At 39.9% G+C, this 22,352-nt stretch overlaps 1 protein-coding gene across 5 annotated transcripts in view; it reads left to right on the forward strand.

The window, feature by feature from the left end:
- Positions 1-20,058, forward strand: part of LINGO2 (leucine rich repeat and Ig domain containing 2) — a 1,202,771-nt gene extending 1,182,713 nt beyond the window's left edge. For all 5 annotated transcript variants that reach the window (XM_075279372.1, XM_075279381.1, XM_075279389.1 and 2 more), the window contains one exon: positions 16,900-20,058. In XM_075279372.1, the coding sequence (XP_075135473.1) occupies positions 16,925-18,763 (1,839 nt within the window). In that variant the 5' untranslated portion in view covers positions 16,900-16,924 and the 3' untranslated portion in view covers positions 18,764-20,058. The remainder of the gene's footprint in view (positions 1-16,899) is intronic.
- The last annotated feature ends 2,294 nt before the right edge of the window (positions 20,059-22,352 follow it).

Below are 22,352 nucleotides of genomic sequence, written 5' to 3' on the forward strand. Positions count from 1 at the left end.
CTCATGTTTCATGCGGACACCAAGCGGAAACCACACGGACCCCATTATAGTCTATGGGGTCCGTACGGTTTCTTAGCTAACTGCTTTTTAATGCGTACAGGTTTCCGTTTGGGGGGTCCCCAAGCGGAATCCTCAAACAGAATACCGAAAGCACATGCGAACCAGGCTTTAGGGTTTAAAATGTAAATAAATATACATTTGGTATCCCCGGAATGATTCTGAAACATAGAATACAGGTGACATGTCATTTGGCTGCAGAGTGAACACTGTAACACAAAGCCTCTAAGAAAGTTGCACATGTGCACTTTTTCTCTTATTCCACCTGATTCTGAATCTGTTTCCAGTACAATGTACAGAATAATAAATGGTACCATTATGAAGAACAATTTGTTCCGCTTATGGCTCTGTGAACGGAAAAATGACAACGTTATGGGGTTTAGAAGGCGTCAAAAAGAAAAATCCAAAAATGTCACTGGTGGGAAGGGGTTAAAAAGAGGCAAAAAAAAGAAGGCATAATGGCATTCCAGTACACATGCAGCCTTACAAAGCCAGTAGGGAAATACCACAATGCGTTGCCGCTGCATTATTTCCCACAGTGCTTTTTTGCTGTCGGACACTACGTAGGGCCTTAGCCTTAAACACATCTAAATGTGAATAGTTTTCTATGACCATGCATTGATCCAGATCACCCATACAGCAGTCTGTAATATACTAAGTAAAAGAAGTATTTTTGGTAAGGTTGTTTTTTCAATGACTAAGCGCTAAGATACAACTTTAGTTACTGTACAGTTTGCGTCTTCTCCTTCCGGAGAGGGTTGCAGGTGTTGCGAGCACACTATTAACTCGGCTAATGAGGCTCAGCCTGTGACTACTGGGGAAGAAGCGCCATTTCACTCCTTGCATATTCCCACACTTTTTTCCTATTATTTTTAGAGCCTGCAATCTGTAGTCTGACACGGGCTGTTCTTCATTGGCTCAGTTTCTTAAGCTTTTTTATTTAAATAGCTGCTGAAGTGTCTGAACAGATTAGTTATTTTGCAGAACAACGGTTTATTTCTTAGTTTTAGATTTGTTTTTCACCTGCTCGACTTTACTATGTATATACTATACTACTTATAATTATTGCCATATATAGCTGTCAATATCCTCATTCCTCACAAATCAATAGCCAATGGCCATAATAGTAGTAAAAAGACATTAAGCCAAAGTGACAGATTGAAAACAAATGGTTTCTCATTACATTATTTAGCATTTCAGGTGTGAAATTATTAGGCTAAGGCCCCATGGGACGTCCCTCAGCAACAAAGCACTGCGGCAAAAACCGTGGCGGCAACGCATTGTGGTTGTTCCCACAGCGCTTTAGACAGAAAGTTTACAGAGTTTATCTCGGCGGACTTTGTGTTAGGTCCCCTTCACACGGAGGATACTGTGGCTGATTCGGAACGTGTAAACGTTCCGAATCAGCAGCGTCTAAAGCAGTTCCCATTGCTTTCTATGAGAGCCGGCATATGTGCGCTCCCTATAGAAATGAATGGGAAAAAGCAGCCCGTTAATTTCTATGGGGAGCGCACATATGCCGGCTCTCATAGAAAGCAATGCGACCTGCTTTAAACGCTGCTGATTCGGAGTGTTTACACCAGGGGTCTCAAACTCGCGGCCTGCGGGCCGCATGCGGCCCCCCGAACAATTTTGTGCGGCCCGCACAAGTCTAGGGACGCCGGATCCAAGTTGAATCCGGACGTTTCACCATTTTGCCCACAGGCAGTTTTATATACTGCCGGAAAGCTGACAGTGCGCTGAGTTCAGCACACTGTCGGCTTTCCCGATGTGGGCCCAGTGTGAAGAGCTTACGGTCCGGTACCGTAGCTCTTCTATGGTCAGAAGAGCGTCTCTGACACTCAGTCAGAGACGTCCTTCTTCACAGCATAGCCAATCGCGCTGTGCTGTGAGAGCCGGGAGGAACGCCCCCTCCCTCCCTGATAATGCTCGTCTATGGACGAGTACTGCGAGCAGAGGGAGGGGGCGTTCCTCCCGGCTCTCACAGCACAGCGCGATTGGCTGTGCTGTGAAGAAGGACGTCTCTGACTGAGTGTCAGAGACGCTCTTCTGACCATAGAAGAGCTACGGTACCGGACCGTAAGCTCTTCACACTGGGCCCACATCGGGAAAGCCGACAGTGTGCTGAACTCAGCGCACTGTCAGCTTTCCGGCAGTATATAGAACTGCCTGTGGGCAAAATGGTGGAAGGTCCTCTTTAAACATTGAGGTGGAATGAAGGGGCTCATGACACTGGGGGCAGACGAAGGGAGGGGGGAGAACGGCCTGACACTGGGGCAGAAATGGAGGGACATGAATCTGGGGGCAGAGATGGGGGGGACATGAAACTGGGGGCAGAAATGTAGGGACATGAATCTGGGGGCAGAGATGGGGGGACATGAATCTGGGGGGCAGATGAAGGGTGTATATGTAACTAGGGGAAAGATGGAGGGGGGACATATAGTTTACGGGTGACTGTAGGAGGATTATACAGTGTGGGGGCACATGAAAAATGAATGGGCGGAGTCAACATAAAAGTGGGTGGAGCTAAATTTGCCGCGGTGCGGCCCGCCGACTGGCTGGGATCTTGCTCTGCGGCCCACATGCTAAGTTGAGTTTGAGACCCCTGGTTTACACGTTCGGAATCAGCCACAGTATCCTCCGTGTAAAGGGGCCCTTATAATTATACCTATGGGGAAACCGCCGGTGTTTCCATAGATATAATTGACATGGTGCTATTTTCAAAATGACGCCGGTTTTGGAATCCGCGACATGTTCGCACAGTGGTTTTTACTGCATAGTGGGCATGAGATTGACTCGAATTCCATTCACTTTGCCATTACTGTAAAATGCTGTAATTTTTTACCGCTGCATTTCCGCCACAGCAAATCGCAGCCTTTCCGTCCTGTGGCGCCCTGGCCCTGTTTTTAGTGTTTAAGGCAAGTGAATGTCCCACAGAAGAACCAGCCACGGCAAAAAATTAGCCAAGAGAGTTGGTCGCTTTTTATCATGGCTTTTCACCACAGTTTCATAGGTGGTATATGAATGGGACTTAAATTCCCTCCACTAAATTGCTGCTGTACATCACAGTGATTAGTCTCTGGTGATTCTGCAGTGGCAAAGCCTCTGCAAGCTCCAACCCAACCTTACAGATCCCTTTTTTTTTCTGAGATCCAGAAGAGAATGATCAAATTCTGGGAGCAAACAGAGACATATTGTAGTGGGTTACTGAAGGCAAACTTGCTGTTAGCAAACCCATTGCAATCAAATGTATAGTCGCAGCTTAGTACATGGAGGTTTAGACCTCAGCCACATGCTGCGACTAAAACTGCAAAAAGTAGTTCAGATCAGCCACAGCAAAAACCACCTGTGCTTACATTGTGTACCCCCAGCCAAAGCAAAGAAAGGATCTCCAATGATAAAAGCCCTGCTGCTCTAGGAAATCCACTTTGGTGGACTCTGTCCACCTTTATTAATTTTCCTGGAGTAATGACAAGCCGTCTACCCATATGTAGGAACTCAGCCAGTCGCTGACTCAGCATTTCTCTGTCATCAATATCAAAATTACTGATAAAACTAGGTTTGGACTTGCTTTCAGGTTTCCGTTCTTCAGGTCCGCATGAGGACCTGAAAAACAGAAACCCAATCTGCCAAAAAAGTATTTACCAGCAGAAACCTTCGGACCCCATACCCCATACCACCTTCACCTTTCTTTTAATAAAATGTGTGTATGTATGTATCTGTGTGTGTATGTGTGTGTCTGTATGTATATGTGTGTGTATATACAGTATGTGTGTGTATATGTATGTGTGTGTTTGTATGTATGTGTGTCATATGTAGGTGTGTATGTATATGTGTGTCATGTGTTGGTGTGTATGTATGTGTGCATGAATGTGTGTGTTGTATGTATATGTGTGTGTAAGGGTGTGTATATATGTGTGTGTGTTATATGTGTGTGTATGTGTATGTATGTGTGTTATAAGTAGTTGTGTAAGTGTGTGTGTTTGGGGTGTGTGTATGTATGTTTATATTATATGTGTGTGTGTGTGTGTTATAGATGTGTGTATGTATGTGTATGCTATACGTACTATTATACAGTATGTATGTGTTATATGTGTGTGTATGAATGTATGTGTTGTGTGTGTGTATGTACAGTATGTGTGTGTGTGTTTGGGGTGTGTGTATGTATGTGTATGTTATATGCAAGTGTGTGTTATATGTGTTTGTATGTATGTGTGTGTTTGGGGTGTGTGTATGTATGTGTATGTTATTTGTATGTGTATGTGTGTGTATGTATTTGTATGTTATATGTATGTGTGTTTGTATGTGTGTCTCCTTTCAATTAATTGATTTCTGTAATACAAAAGGCAGTGTCTTGGATCTTGGATGTGTGTAGCATTTAATTAGCTTTCTTGCTTTTAACTGGATACTTTAGATTTACAGCCAACACAGCGCTCTCTTCAGTGTGCATTTGTCTTATGTAGATTAATCGTACCAGCAAAAAGATATTAATGTTTGGGTTTTATCCTCCAACTTTGTTTTCAGTAATCTAGCAGAGAAATATGAACACTGGGAAATGTAATTTATTTGCCTTGGATAATGTGTTTACATTAATGGGATAAATTGCAGTGGCTATTCCTTGCATCTGTCTGTTCAGAGTTCAGTCTCCAGCATGAAATACTTCAGGGACATGCAAATGTGTACCAGCCAGAATGGTTCTGCTTGTATATTGCCATGTTATGTGGCACTTTCATCAATACTGATGGTTATTGTTTCCCTTCCATTTCAGCTATATACATGGCATTTTAGGAGTGTAGTTAATGGTGAGAACTATTAGTTTGACCTAGTGGAGACAGTAAATTTAATATGTCATTGAGGGCATGAAGATGCTCTACTGTTACCTTTACTACACAAGCTGTAATTCTTAGTTTCCTGATGTATTACATTTGTTCTCAGCCTCTGCACCATGGGTAGTGCTCATCTGGCAACATTAAACCCTTTGGGAAGCTATTAATAATCCTGTAAGTAAGGGTTGTACCGTACTTTGCTCAGCAAAGGTTTTTTCTAGCAGCAATGAGCTTAGCACGTGGCGGTGTCATAATTAAACTTGTTGAGAAGACAACAACACACATCTATTCCATATAGAATGTAATGAATGCTCACAGGTAAGAATCTGACTGTCAGTAGCGTACCTAGAGTCCTAAGGGAATGGGGCGCATATTAACAATACTGGGAGCCTTGTCCCATTCACTTCTATGGAATGATGTGATATATCACATGACCACTATAAAACAAATGCCATGTAATGCAGACAGCAAAGGGGTCACGGTGCTTGTATGTACAAGTGTCACAGCCCCTTCAAACAGCTGATCAGCAGGTGATAAGAGGCCTGCAGAGAGAAGGACAACACCAGCAATATGACAGAGGTGGGGTAAAACTGATGATATCCTCACTGCTGTTTGCACTAGCATCACAATACAGCCTGACCATTGTCATGTTCATGTTTAATAAGGGAAGAAATACTGCAGAGAAAAACTCAGCAAAAACTCAATGAAAAATGGAGTGGAAAAAAAATGTATGGCATTTCCGCAGCATTTTTTAGTTGCATTCTGCTACGTGGGACCTTTAGCCTTAAAGAGGATCTTTTATGTCCTCTATGAAAGGGTATGCTAAATACAACCTGTTGTGTACTGAATTCACTTCCCCATAAATTAGATATCTCATGAAAACTATTTTCCCACCAATTATAGAATAGAGGATAAATACCCAATTGATGGTTTTCTGACTGCTAACCTGATGATACCGATGGGAGTGCTGGAGATAGCCAAGTGCTGTACTTTGGCTATCTCCAGCGGTTCCATTAAAGTGAATGGGAGGGCAATCCAACACCACTCACGTCTCCATTCGACCTCGCCATTGTCAAGCTCAATGTACAGTGGGGAAAGGACCTTGCTCTTATCTCAAGACATAACCCTTTTAATAATCTGAACATCATATAAACTTAATTCCATTGGTTCAGGGGAGAAGAACAATTATACACCAATTACAGTCAACTCCATTGATATACACAAGATAGTAAGTGGGTCCTGCTTTTTTATGAGAGTCATCTGGGATATATAACATCCGTTTCTGATATTTACCTGAATACGACACATTTAGAAGGCATTGTTTATTTCATTTCTGTTGAATTCTAACTTATTAGACACCTTGGTATTTTATATCTTGTATCTGCCTTTTGTCAGTCTCCAAGAAAGAAAATATCATTAATGCTACTACATAGCTGTCAATCGTACTACAAAAAAGTCATTTTTTTTCAAACCCTTTCTTTAATATAACATCTTTCGGCAGTTGTGTAAAAGGTAATAAGTTAGTTTGTGTGTTTAGAACATAATATTCTTTGACAGACAATTTTAGTGCTTACACCTGGCAGTTTTATTGACACACAGTGACAGAATGAAATTCTAAAAATGATACATTGGATTACAATGTGTGTCAAATCCTTTGCCTGATTTAAATCTCTAAATCTAACAATTTCTCTTCGCCTGTCTTTCAGGCAAGATATTCAAGTCTCATTGACTTGAATATAGACTTATTCCTTCTTTAACAATTTTTCATGGTTTATTTTATAGGGTAAAAGGGGAAAAGGCAATATTTTAGGGGTGTACTCTTTTATCATCACAAAGATTTACAAAGTATGGGTCTTAAAGGAAACCTGTCACGTGCTAAATACAGTTACATCTGTGGACAGTATGTTATAGAGAAGGTGGAACTGAGCAGATTGATCCACAGTTTTGTATTTTTGTAACCTTTTCATGTTAATACCTGCTTATTCAGACCATCTAAGCTTAAGGAGAGCCCAGAATGTCAGCCCAGCCCTGCACATAGATATTTTAGGATCCCCTCAAATTGTGTTTTCCCCTTGAGAATTGGTGCTTCTGTTGCTGAAATGTTGCTATTTTTGTCACTATGAGGGCATTGTCATTACTTCAACACTGCCATTGTTCCAAAGAATTAATTTGCATATTGCAAAAACAGTGATATCTCTGCATCAAAGATTGACAAGGGGGAAACATTGCTTAATTCACGTGACTCAAGCCTATCTACAGGGTTGGGTTGATATCCTGGGCTCTAGTGACAGACTCCCTTTAAGGAGAGCAGCACACGTCCGTATTTCACTCATGAAACATGGTCCGTGTGTTAGCCAGATTTACCGGCTTGAACTTCATGCTGAGAGTGGGACTCCTAGCATCCTATTTATCTATAATGGTAGTAGTCCCTGCCTCCCAGTGCCATTCTGTCCCATATTGTAATTGATTGGGACAGTATATCACTGGGAAGCAGGGACTACTACCATTATATATATCCATACTGCTAGGATTCCCGCGCCCAGCACAAAGTAAATGCGGCTGACACATGGACCGTGTTTTACAGGTGAAGTATGGTCATGTGCTGCTCTCCTAAGAGCTTAATCAGAGGCCAGTATTTTGGTCAGTTATTTACATCAGTGATTGTGTGCCAAAACCGGGAATGGGCCAAAAATGTGCGAAGCCTTATCTGTGTGTTGTCTCCACAATACTTGCACAGTACAATTATCAGGAACAAGCTTGCCCAGGAAGCTTACAGAGAAGTAAAGGCTCCATTAATATTCACTATAGTCACATCCAGGTTGGACACCACTCTTAATTTGATGATGATTAGCTAACAAAGGGGGAAACACTCATTCGTGGATGACAATGCAACTGTGCAGTAGCCATCATTGCTCCCCCATATAATATGCATCAGCCATATTTGTTATCTGCTATGAGTGATCATTAGGGTTGAAAGATCTCGATCCCAATTCTGATCCCAATGCAAGTCAATGGGATTTTTTTATTAATCGGAGATCGGATTTTAAAAGCAATCCTATTCACTATACAGCATGGAATCTAACAATTGAATGTTTTAATTGTTAGAATCCACACTGTGTAGTGAATCACTAAGTAGCCAGAGGATTTTTTTTTAATCCTCCGGCTACTTAGGTCCTCCTGGTGTCCACTTACCTGCAGAGATGGCTGCTCCGCTGCCCGGTGTTCTTCTTCGCCTCGCTGCCACTCCACGCTGCTCTTCTCGCTGCCCCCTGCCTCCCAGGTTAGGAGAGTGTGTGCGGGTTAAGAGAGTGTGGGTGGGTACTGGGAGAGGTGACGTGACGTCTCCCCACCCTGTACCCGCCCACACTCTCCTAAGCCACAAGCCCCGCCTTCCTAGCTCTTTAAACACTAACCCGGGAGGCGGCGGCAGCGAGGTGAGAAGAGCAGCGTGGAGCGGCAGCGAGGCGAAGAAGAACACCAGGCACTGCAGCTACTAGAGATGTTAGTTTAGTCTCCCATTAGAATGAATGGAGGCAGCCGGCACGCAAGGGTTTAAGGCTGTGTGCCGGCTGCTTCCATTCATTTCTATGGAACCGCAGCGGAGTCTTCACACTGAGTATACACTCTGCTCAGAATGAGCAGAGCGTATACTCAGTGTGAAGGCTAAGCAAAGCATTGTGGGAAATAGTACCGATCTTGATCCCACCTAAAAAGATTGTGTTCAGAATTCCAATCGCGATCGTGAAATTTTCTCGATCGCCGATCGGAATCCGATCTTTTCTGAACACGATCGCTCAACCCTAGTGATCATCTGCCTGGACATTTCGGTTGTGTACATCCACCCTAACTACTGTAGTTTTTTTTGTTTGTTTTTTTCACAATATCTTGCTAATTTCATTGAGACCTGCTTTTATAGTCTTAAGTTTTTGTGGGGTTTCAGGCATACTCAGTTGCCACACTGCCCAATTAAATATTGTGGTATAGTGTGAATGAGATATGCTATTAAATCAAATGTATTCAATTGGTTTCAGTCTGTGTATTCTGGAAGTACATGTTATTTTTTTTAGAAAGTCAGTGACTGCATGGAGCTCGCATCTGACATTACACTATTGCTGTAGGGGCACAAATAGATGGAGCAGCCAATTGTTTGTCTAAGGCATCCTTTCATAAGTGGCCGTAATATTCAGAAAAAACATAAAATAAGCCTGGACATGAGATTTAGCAGGAGGAAAGGCTTAGCAGAAAAGTGGTAGTCCTTGCCACCAAAAGCTACAGGGGGCTTAGGATGCAAATGTGTGCCAGAATTGCACCAAAACTTTGGTACAACTTTTGTTTAAAAAAGCCAACTAGGCAGTATAAACTCCAACTAGACAGTCTGAAGATGTACCAGATTTATCATCCAGTATCAGCCATTATGATAAACAGACTGTTTAGTCTAAGAATATACTATACAAGTATATATAATCCACAGAATTGGTAAACCTGCCCCATTGTTTTTATTCTATAGACATAATATATATATATATATATATATATATATATATATATATATATATATATATATATATATATGAATCTGATAATACTGATTTTCCTTTATGGTGTGCTATGCATTTCCAAATTTCTTCCTGCAAAGCGTAGCTGCCAGATACTAAACTACCTGGAGACATACCAAGAGCTTTTTGCTTGAATTGCTCCTCCAGTCATTTCCCTGTGCTGTTCTGTAGCTGTCCAGCGTATAGGGAGTCTGGGGGATTCAAGGGATGCCACAGTGATCCGAGACAGAGCAACGCAGGCAAGTAACTCTCTGTCTCTTTTGCCTTCTGCTTGACTTATCCAGCTTGGCAGGAGCATACGATGGAAAACTGATAAACAATTATAACAGAAGAAACCTACAATAGTAGATAAAGGTGCAGGTATAAAAGCAAAAGGATAGGCTAAAGGATAATGATAGAGTATCACAAAGTAAGGACTTAGAATATTACAAACAAGCCTAGGAGCAAAAATTCACAGGAACATCACAAAGTGTTCAAACCTATTACATTGCAGTATTTTATCAGGGAGAGTTATGATGCTAGCACAATGCAATACAAAGAGTTAAATGAAAAATGAATCTTAGCTACTGTACCTTTGTGAATGCAAAGTCTTCAATAGACTGGAGACTACATAGGAAATATTGCAGAGAGATAGTCACCTGGTTAAACAGCTTATTCTGTGTTGTATTCCTCTATATAGGCTTCACACACGGGCATCACTTACTGAATTTAAACAAGCATGACCATATGCTCTCTGAGCATGTTGACAAAATAAAAAGAAATTGGAGACGTTCCCTCAGGGTATAGGAATGCTGCTAGGACTATGCATGAGTGGGAATTGTATAGCGTCTCTAACAAGCAAAATGCTTTCCTGCAAATCAAACATATAGAGAATATGTTCAGGGATCTTATGAATCCTAAAATGCATGTATTTTAATGAGCTTCCAAACTGCAGAACCATGTATTAAATGTCACTGACTTGTATATCATTTATCCTATTACTGGATTTTACTCTGCTTTCACCCCATCGCGGAATACACTGAATATTTACAGCAAAATCAGGAAAAGAGACAAATCTGCTCAAATCTTTATATATCTGGAAGTTCAGAATGATGGACGGAAAAGATAAAAGTTCTCCTGGTCCAAAAGACTAAGGTTAAGGACCCACAGGACGTCCAGTAGCAATAAAGCGCTGCAGGAAAAACCGCTGTGAGAATGCATCGCGGTTCTTCCTATAGTGCTTTAAGCACTGTTTTCATCCACGGACAATTATACCTATGGAGAAACTGCCGGTGTTTCCGTTTTGGAAATTGTAGCGTATACGCACGGCGGCTTTTACCGCAAAGTAGGCATAGGGTTTGCTGAAATCCCATCTACTTTGCCCTTTCTGTAAAACACTGCAATTTTTCCGGTGGACAATCCGCGCCGTTTCCATCCCGGGGGGGCCCACATTTTATGGAAATGCAGCTAAAAAATGTTGCAGAAAAAAAATGCAGCAGAAATACCTTTTACTGCTTCTCCCCTATGTTTTTTCCCTACCCCACATATACATCTACGTCTATGGGAAAAGCACAGCATATCCACAGGTAAAATTAACATGCTGCGCTTTTTTAATCTGTAGATGACAGAACACAAAACCTTGTTCACTTTGCTGGTACTGCAACATTCTGCTATGTTTCCACAGAAGCTAAAAATGCTGCATTTCTGCAAATAAGGTCTGGTGGGTTATTTGTGAACCACCCCATAAGAAATAGCTTTTTTGGAAAAATGTCAAAAATGTTTTTTTAAAAAACCTAAAACAGGTCCAGCAGGAAGAAGTATAAATCCATGATTTATTTTTCCCATTACTTTTCAATCTACTTCTGACATTAATGTTTTTCTAAAATATGGTGTATGTGAGTGTGTGTGCAACCACCGTAAGGCTGAGGCCACATGCATCTTTGTATGGCAGATTTTGCTGCTTTCTCGTGCCTAAACTAGGAGTGAATTTAACCCTTTATTTTCCCCATTCATTTTGAAGCCACTCTTGGCTTTGGCTCAAAAAAATGTATCAGAATCTGCAACAAAAAAGTAGCATTTTTGCAATGTGTGCCCTCAGTCTAGTCAATGTGATACTATGACACTGTTTTAGGGTTAATGACATTATATGTGATCAATAATTGTAGGGAATGTCCATACAAGATGACTCTGAATGACATTTTATCATGTTTTTTTTTTTTTTGAAAGTCGCTACTACAAAAATGGGATAATTTTGTGGGGGTTCCTGCAGGAATCACTGTGGACCTTCTGCCAGCATAGATTGACATGCTGTGAGTTGAAAACCTACATCACTAGTCAGTTTGTACTGAGGCAGCATGTTGATAAGATTTGGCTTTATCTTTAAGGGGTTAAAAACTAAAAAGATATACAGTCCAATGCAATGCTTTGCATTTGGTTCTCAGCCTACACTACATTCCCTGTATTATTGTCAGTGCAAAGAGGCAGAAAAAAAACCCTAGTGATTTTGCTTTAAGGGTTCATTCAGACGGAGGAAGTTGGCGCTGATTCTGGTGCAGAACTCGCGTCAGAATCAGCGCTGAAAAAAAAGACTCCCATTGACTTCAATGGGTTCCGTTTTCCGCGGCTGTACATTATCATAAATTATGTGCTACCTCCCTGTGCTCCTGTGCCTAGAAGAAAATGTTGCTATTTGTGGCCTCATACACTTTAGCATGCCTTACAGATTGATTATGTGTTTAGGCTGAGGCCCCATGGTTTGGAAACCCGGTTTTTATGGTGAAGATTTTGCTGTAGATTTTAAAGCCAGGAATGGATTGAAGAAGGTAGAAGTATAACAACTTCCTATATGTGTCCCATTCCTTTTGTAGCCATTCCTCGCTTTGGCTCAACAAAATGCAGTAAAATCTGCAGCAAAAAAAGTTTTGTTTCTGCAATGCGGGGTCTCAGCCTTGAAAAAAGAAAAAAAAAAATGTTGTGTGAAAAACTGTGGCGGCAATGCATTGTGGTTTTTCCTGCAGCATTTTTCACTGCTTCCATTATACCTATAGGGAAACCTATAGTAGCATGCGATGTGTACAGATAGTGCTTGCCACACCTGTAGGTTTTCGTAGAATTTTATACTCTAACAGGTGACATCAGCTGTAAAAGAAATCAACTATGTCAGATGAAGGTTGACTTTGATGGATGAGTCTATTTTCCAAATCTGGGGAACTACGATGTACTTGTCCTCTTAAGCACAGTTTGTAGACTGGACTGTAAAACATAGAGAGCAAACATTCAAGTTTATTTGCTTGTTCATCGTACAAATTTAGCTAGAATTGTATTGTATTCACTGAAAACAAAATCAGAATAACTTAAAGCTAAGGCCCCACATTGCAGAAACACAGCAGAAAAGAATGCAGCATTTTACCGTACCTGCAAAGGGAATGAGATTCTAACTAATCCCATCCACAGAATGCAGAATATAACTCTGCAGAAAAGCTGTATTTTTGAGAAACGCGGCATGTCAATTATACGTGGGAAAATGCTCGCCCCTTCCCTATATGTTTAATAAGGGAAGAAAATCTGCAGAGAAAAACTCAGCAAAACCCCAGTGAAAAACACTGCAGATGCGTTTCTGTTGCTGTTTTTACCGCAGTGTTTTTTAGCTTAAGGCTGAGGCCCCACGTTGCGGAAATGTAGCATTTTTTGTTTCTGATTTTGCTGCGGTTTTTTGAGCCAAAGCCAGGAGTGGATTGAGGAGAAGGGAGAAGTATAAGAACTTCCTGTATATTTCCCATTCCTTTTGTAGCCATTCTTGACTTTGGCTCAAAAAAACTGCAGCAAAATCTGCAGCAAAAAAAGCTGCGTTTCCGCATCGTGGGGCCTCAGCCTTATTCTGTCACATGGGGCCTTAACCTAAAGCGTACATAGGAGTCAGGTGTGTTTGCACTGCGTAAATCATTGGTGAGCTGCAGATGAGCCTATACGATTCGATTCTTTAGAAATCGAGGCTTAATAAAGTAATGGTGTTGTAACACTAAATCATTATAGGATTACTTATCACATGTGCTATAGGAATAATTCCGATTTTTCCGTATGCTTTAAGCAATTGGATGAGATTGCCAGTAAATGAAACCTCATTGAATGAGTAATGATTACAATGAGTGGAAAAAAAAAATCCTTTTGATTAAGGTTCTTTTCTAGAGGCCGTAGTCAGAGTCCGGGATATTCTTCTTTTTATCTGTACTGCTAATGAACTACAGTTGATCTGATCAATCTCTTTCACGGTGTCTTGTAATTATAAGGCTTTGAATACAAAATCTCAGGAAGGACTTAATTTAATGAAGTGTCTCAGTTTCACTATACAGCGATGTACTATCCGGATTTACGGATAGCACGGACGCATCTTCTCAACCGCACCTATTAATTACTGCATTATATCATTTCTGGAGATATATATTTATTCAGCATGCTTCAGAAAATGAAACAAATAACTTACAGCACTCCTTAATCTAATTTTAGATGCAAATGCAATGTGTGACTTTGCTTGGTCTTCGTACATCTGGGCAGTAATAGTAGTAATAGTGAAATAATTATAATGCTAAATATACCACCATTCATGTTCCATTGAAATCAATCATTTGGATACAGCCTTGATTGTCAATATAGTCATATCTCAGAAAAATAATAGATTATATTTGGCATATAAATACTAAAGGGCGCCCATTACCAACGTTTCATATAATCTTAAATGTTTCTAAAGTGTGATCTGAGGATATATTCTTTTTTTTTTTTTTTTAAATGTAGATTGTGAGCCCCACATAGAGCTCACAATGTACATTTTTCCCTATCAGTATGTCTTTGGAATATGGGATGGAAATCCATGCAAACACGGGGAGAACATACAAACTCCTTGCAGATGGTTTTATGCCCTTGGCGGGATTTGAACACCAGGACTCCAGCGCTGCAGTGCTAACCACTGAGCCACCGTGTGGCCCCCAATCTGTGGATATATTCAGTATGGTAATTGCCTTGCTGGTTTTGTGGTACTGAGTCAAGCTGCTGGTAATATATAGCATGTAAGGTTTCTAGAAGATAGGTATCCCCGAGGTTGGTGTTGGTACCCAGGGCCAATTGTGGATTCTCTGCTGCCTGAAGTGAAATTGGAATAGCATATCACCACCCTTACTCCCGGCCAAGGTTAGGCTTGATTACCACTGCGCATGCGCACCACTTAGCACTAAAGTCTCCTGAATGGGATATGTCACTGAGCCCCCGACACTTGCACAGTGATTAAAAGATGCCAGAGCCATACATCCAGACTCAGTGCTCAGTCTAACCCCTTCCCGAAATCCGACGTAAGTGACAGACAATAGAAAGCTCCTGCATTCATGATCGTATCCATTGACAACCAATCAAGACAAAAGACCGTCACCACTAAAATAATTAGAGGAAATCTTTAAAACTCTGCAGAATTTTTAATTAATTATATTTGCAAAAATATTTAACTTCTAATTGTCTACGAATCTAAATCTGGCTATGTCTATAGGAATAGCACTTTAAAGTATCTACACACTGTACTGTTGCTGAAATTGCAATATCAGGCAGTTAAATGGAGTATTAAAGTTCTTTCCTATTCAGCTTACAGCATCTCCGTCTCCCTCTGAAACACATATAATTAATCTTCAGGAATACATTGTGGAAATCAGTCATGTCAGTCAGCGGTCATGCACATCCCAGTGGTAATGCCCATAAAGTGCGATCCTTTATTAGCACATTTTCCCTTCCAGATCTGAGACTCCATTCACAATTTCTGCTTTAAAGTCTCACATTATTCTTCTTCAAAGAACATTTCCCCCAAAATACCTGGAACTATAAGCAACTGAGTTGTCCTCTGGTGTAAAGCCTTTTAGTATTCTGCTGAGACTTTTCTCCGTAAGTCTGGCCTTATAAGTGGCTTAAAGATACAGGTTGAGATGACAACCATTACTTTATGTAAACCCTGTATGGTAGATATAAATCTGCCTCGCTACAGAATTACAATCCTGCTTAATATTGTTCTGCCTGGTATTCGTGGCATTCTATTCATAAACCAGAAAGTGGAACTCCCATTTTATTTATTTTTTCTTTTCTTTTAGGTCGGGGGAGGTGAATTTATTAAAGTAAAGTTCCCATTAGCGATGATCTAACTAAGCAGTGCCAGGGAGACTGTACACCGTACCCAATATAATACATCGAACTGAAGCATTTACCAAAGGCGGAATGGTCACTTCCAATGGCTGTACAATATCTCAGGCTTTATGCTGGATGCAATATTTAATGTCTATGACTTAACAGTATGACCATATATATATGGTCAGTATGGCATCAAAAACACTGCCCGTCCTCTCTACCAAATTCCTAGAGGAAACGTCCCCTAAAATATTATTTCATCTGTGCTTATAATGCGTTTATTGTGTAGCGCGATGAATTGAAATGGTAGCTTCTATGACTATAACATTGAGATAAATGCAAATCAAAAAGCCAAACTTGCTATCAATGATAACATTTCAGGCAGCATGTATGATGACAAGATATATAGGATTAACAGAATAGAAAATATAACCTTATAATATTGTATTACAACACTTATTCTGACCTAGCCACGTAGCGGGCCTCGTTTTTCCTGCAGTGTTTTTCATAGAAACCTCACAGACTTTTCCAGCCAGTGTGCTGTCATGTTAAAATTTCCAAAAATGCGCCGGAAATTTTAGCTGCGGATATTTGTCTGCAATGTATGGATGGGATTCACTAGAACCACTTTGCAAGGACTGTAAAACGCTGCAGTCTTTGCTGCGTTGTGGACAAAGCTGCATCATTTACACTACATGGGTCCCCAGCTTTAGAGTTTATATTGATCTGAAATATATCAATTACAACAGTAAACTTTGGAACTTAAAACTTTGTAGCTTTGTGAAATGTGATGGTAAATTATTGAAGTGTATCTAGAAGTGTGATGTAGAACAGGCTGTGGGTATAATGATACAGGGTCATGTATGATAAATCTACACCATTAGATCTTATATATGCTATTCCATCTGTTTTTGTATCTGCTGAGATGTTTCATTTATTGTAGAGCAGCATATGCATATCCCCGAAATACAACCGAACAGATTATGCATTGTTGATTCACATTTTCACGTAAGCTGCATTATTGAAATGTGATGTCTTTATGTCATTGCACTTGGCATTAACAATGTCTGATGTGACAACTACTTCATAGTAGGAGTAGTACGTTCATGATGCCCTCGCTGTTACTCATCACAGGAGAGGGAAGAAATCCAAAATGAGTCAGAGTTTTAACATCAGCAATTGCATAAAAGAAGGCCAACATATGTGAAGATTTATGTATTCGTGTTCAGTTTCTGTCAGTGATAGAGATTTCACATTTTCATCTCTTTGATATATACCATTTTTTACCGGATTTTATCACTTACACATATTTTTCTTACCTTTTTCAGGTCCTTGACCAGAGAATTGTACTTCATGGGAGGAGTCATGCTTCACACGGCCACCTCTTGCTGGCAAATAATCCTGTGCGTGACCATGGTCTTGGTCTATGTGGGATCCTCTGTTGGTTGTCCAGCCCGTTGCGAGTGCTCAGCACAAAACAAATCTGTCAGCTGTCATCGACGTCGAGTCCTCCTTATACCAGAGGGAATCCCGATAGAGACTAAAATTCTGGATTTAAGCAAGAACAAACTGAGAAGTGTTGGACCAGATGATTTTTCATCTTATCCTTTGTTGGAGGAAATAGACCTTAGTGACAACATCATTTTAAATGTGGAGCCCGGAGCATTTAACAATCTTTATAATCTGCGTTCCTTAAGCTTAAAAGGAAATCGCTTAAAACTGTTGGACTTAGGTGTCTTCACAGGTTTGTCAAATTTGACTAAGCTTGATATAAGTGAAAACAAAATAGTCATTTTACTAGACTACATGTTTCAGGGTCTTCATAATCTAAAGTCCCTTGAAGTTGGAGATAATCAGTTAGTTTTCATATCTCATAGAGCTTTTAGTGGACTGCTTAGCCTGGAGCAGCTCACTTTGGAGAAATGCAACTTGACAGCTGTTCCGACTGATGCTCTCTCACACCTTCACAACCTCTATAGTCTGCATTTGAAACATCTGAACATAAATGTGTTGCCTGAAATTGCCTTTAAGAGATTGTTCCGACTGAAAATCTTGGAGATAAGCAACTGGCCTTTGCTGGACATGGTGCCTGCTAATAGTTTTTATGGTCTGAACCTTACTTTACTCTCGATCACCAATACCAATATCTCAGCAATTCCTTATCCGGCTTTAAAACACTTGATTTACCTAACTCACCTAAACCTCTCCTTTAACCCTATTAGTGTTATTGAAGCAGGAGTATTGTCAGATTTGGTTCGACTTCAGGAATTACACATGGTAGGAGCTCAGCTGCGAGTCATTGAGCCACACGCATTCCAAGGACTCCGGTTCTTGCGTTTACTTAACCTGTCTCAAAACTTATTGGAAACACTGGAAGAGAATGTGTTCCACTCACCCAAAGCCCTGGAAGTGCTTTGCATTGATAATAATCCTTTAATATGTGACTGTCGCCTAATCTGGATGTTACAGAGGCATCCTGTGTTAAACTTTGGGAGCCAACAGCCAATGTGTGCTAGTCCGGACAATATTAAAGAGAGATCATTTAAGGAATTTCACACCACTGTATTATCTTTTTACTTTATATGTAAAAAGCCTAAAATTAAGGACAGAGAAATGTTGCAGCTACATGTAGATGAGGGGCAGAGGGTTCAGATGAACTGCAATGCCGATGGAGATCCTCAGCCAATGATATCATGGGTTACCCCACGCAGGAGAATGGTTTCTGCAAAGTCCCACGGAAGAGCCACAGTACTTGGAAATGGCACTCTGGAAATAAGGTATGCTCAAGTTCAAGACACTGGAACCTATGTTTGTGTTGCTAGTAATGCTGCTGGAAATGATACCTTCTCAGCGTCCCTTACTGTAAAAGGATTTGTTCCTGATCGTTCCTACACCAACATGACCCCTATGTTCATTACGGAATTAAATGAAACAAACAGCAATTTAACCAATACAAACATGACGTACTCCTTTGACCTAAAGACAATTTTGGTGTCTACAGCTATGGGTTGCTTTACATTCCTGGGAGTGGTTTTGTTCTGCTTTTTACTGCTTTTTGTGTGGAGCCGAGGAAAAGGAAAGCATAAAAACAACATTGACCTGGAATATGTTCCTCGGAAAAACAATGGTGCCGTGGTGGAAGCAGATGTCGCTGGCACTGTACCCAGGAGATTTAATATGAAAATGATATAGTGGGTAGCTTCTTACCGAGCTTTGTTTTCACGTGGCATTGTTTCTACCCACTAATACAGCCTGGCAATTTGGATTGCTGGGTGGAGGTAGCTGTATGCTGCTGTCACTGTATCAAATTGGTTTTATGGAATTGGAAAGACCATCTGGAGTTACTCTAAAGGGGCCAGTGACCTATGGGCAAGAACATGAGGGCATTTCATGGAGTTGTTTTACTAATTGTTTGCATTGCAAATATTGGCATTCTGGGGATCTCAGTAAAAAACTGTTGGCTCATTCTCATGGACAAATACTCAACATTTTCTACCACTCTGAAAACAAGACAAGCAAACAAACCTACAGTGTAGGCTTTACGTATAAAATGGCACACGTGTCCAAAACATAATCTAGAGTGTACTTTGTATCTATAGATATCATTTGTTTAAGCTGAGCATTATTCTTTCTTGTTGGTTTCACTCTACAAATGAATTGGTATGGTTTATTTTATACACTTGCCCAACCTGAAGCAATACAAAGGAGAGATTGTGCTTGGTCTCCACTAACAATGACTTCAATAAGATCAACCATGGTTCTCATACTAAAGATCACATGCAGCTTATCTATAACTGGTTCGAGTTGCCGAAATGCCTCAGTAGGGTTGAAATGCCAAGATATTTTTATGTATATAAAGAAATTCATATTTCTATTTAATCTATCTAAATTATAAATGTTCCAAATGGATTTTATATTTGAAATTACAATGTCCCCTTAACAAACATGTCTTTATAGGAATTACATTTTCAGCTGCATGGTTTTTAATATGGCAACCATGGGAAAACCTATTGAGAAAAAAAAAACACCAGTTTAATTATTTCTTTATTTTGTTTATAGTCAACAGAAAACCATTTTAAGGCTAAAATGATGCTTGGTTGTATTTACTTGTGACAATATTTATAAGGACATGTACCTAATTTGATACAGAGCTGAGTTATTTTTTATACCTAGTATCACAAACAATCCATTTACTGTAACAGAAGATATATGGTCTTCACTTGAGCTGATAAACTGGAGGCTACTGCTTGACCGATTTTATTTAGTGAGATTCAAGAGTGCAGATCAGAATTACCCAGTTGTATCTTATGACTTGCAGTAAATGATAAAACAAAAAAAAAATATTATTGTAGCAGATGCCTATATAAATCTGAGACAAACTTGTTTCTTGCAATACAACAAATAAAGCTTAATAGGCTGTCCACTAAAATAATTAAAAATGTATGCATAAAGCCATCAAACACATTAGTGTTTTGTTGAAAACAGAAGTAATTATTTTATATACAGTTCATGTATGTCAGACACTATGGGAAATAATCTATCTGTACTAATTTCTATGATTGTAGCATTTAAAAAGTATATTCCTATGGAGAAAACCAGTGTATTTTTAGGGTATATTCCTTCCTGATAGAGAGGATTCCTGGTCTAATTGTGGACGCTACACATTAAGATGTTTTTCCTTAAAGAGACCATCCAAGATTAGAGAAGAGACTGCTTTTTCCCCCCAAGAATTGGAACCACTCTGGTTCTTGGGATGTGTCAGATATTGCAGCCCAGTTGCATTAAAAAGGGCCGAGCTGCAATACCAGGCACAATGCACGGGGGAAACAAAATTATTTTCACGTCGTGGACAACTGCTTTAATGGTAGCTCATACAATTACATAGGAACTTTAACTATTCAGTTTAGAGAGATGTTTTTTATTTCTCCAAGTGACTAATACCATAGAATTCACAGTTCTCACAATATACTTGTTTGACTGTATGTTTGTTAAATGAGGAAATCTTATTTGTTCTGCTTCATGAAAAAAAAATGACCAAAGGGCTGAAAATCTGAAGAAATCTCATAATTCTTACTGACCCATATCAATTCAGCTTCATTATGTCCCAGTGCTGTAATGCTAATTCACATTGATCCAGATAGGAGTATCTGTTTATTAATGTTCCAGTCAGTGAAAATACCTGTAATTTGTGCAAACTATGATTTGAATGCTTACATTTATTTTACTTTCTAGTTATAAATAACTGAAACACCGATAACATTTAAAGTGCTAAACATGTTCAAATAACAGCCAAAAAGCATAATAAAATTGAATCATTCTCTATTGAACTTGTGTGGACCTTTCTACAAAAGTACAATGTTGTGGTTCACTGTGCAAAGGGCAGCAATATTAACTTCATCAGAAACTTTGTAGCAGGTTTGTAAAGGTATGTAATGCCTGGCTGTAATATTCAACAATTGATGAAGCCAGTGTCTACCCTATGGCTTTTCTAGAGCTTCCATACTCTTCACAAGACCTGCTTTCATAGTAGAAGTTCAGATATTGGGAGAATTTTCAGCTTTACATGACCCAATTGATATTCATCCGCAGGTGAATTTTTTTAATTACAGAGGTCTAGCCCATTGGAAAAAAAGTTTGCAGTCTTTTCTCTGTGTCTGGGATCATCTAGGGGGTCTGGGCATTGTCTTGAAAATACAAGCTTCTGCTTCCTGTTGATCTTCAATACAGAGAGCTTGAAGATAAGTCAAATGTTCCACAATGTATTAACAATTGCTCGTATTTATACCATTAGTTAGAAACAAATTACGTACCCAAGATGTACTTGCATCAATCCAACATGGTCATTGTAGATATTGTTTAAATGCAGCATATTGTACATACCTGTATTATCTTAGGACGGGTTCACACCTGCTTCAGTCTCCGCTTTAGCCAATCCGGCGTTTTTCTGTCTTTTGACCCGAGAAACTGGACAGGGGACGGAAACCCAGTAGTCAGTTTTCAAACCCATTCACTTGAATGCGTTTGCAAAGTGTCCGGCCATGTGCGTCTTCTGCCTGTCTGCGGCAAAACCGTTTTTTTGAACTGGACATAAAGTCCTGCATGTCCGACTTTGTGTCCAGTTAGAAAAAAAAAAACGTTTTCGCCGCGGAGAGGCAGAAGACGCAGACGGGCGGTCACTTTGCAAACCCATTCAAGTGAATGGGTTTGAAAACTGACTATTGTGTTTCCGTCCCCTGTCCGGTTTCTCGGGGCAGAAGACGGAAACCTGCTGGATTGGCTAAAGCGGCGACCAGGCACAGGTGTGAACCCACCCTTACACATAATTCATATTTAGACTCATAAGGCTAGGGCTACACGACAAGTTTCTGGTGTCGGTTGTAGCATATAGTCTATCACATATCAAATCACATTAATAAATTAAAATCTAAGAAATAATATTTACTTACATAGCCATAAATTGCAGGTTACAGGTTCACAACATCATGCTACTTTTCATATATATTATTTTACTAATTTCTAATGTGCAAAATACTGCAAATTCAGGAGCCCAGGCTAGAATATTTGGGGTGAAAGTGTCAAAAAGTGGAAATTATACAGCTGGGTGTTATTTTGTTATTTTTCATTGATGTTAAATAAATGTGTAGGCTTCTATGAATTGGTAAAAAGAAAAACAAAGTCTCTCTCTCAGATAGATAGATAGATAGATAGATAGATAGATAGATAGATAGATAGATAATTTCTGGCAGATTACTTTAAATAGTAATCAAGAAACAAGAAATGT

Source organism: Leptodactylus fuscus, chromosome 1 (assembly GCF_031893055.1).
Source record: "Leptodactylus fuscus isolate aLepFus1 chromosome 1, aLepFus1.hap2, whole genome shotgun sequence".
NCBI lineage: Eukaryota > Metazoa > Chordata > Amphibia > Anura > Leptodactylidae > Leptodactylus > Leptodactylus fuscus.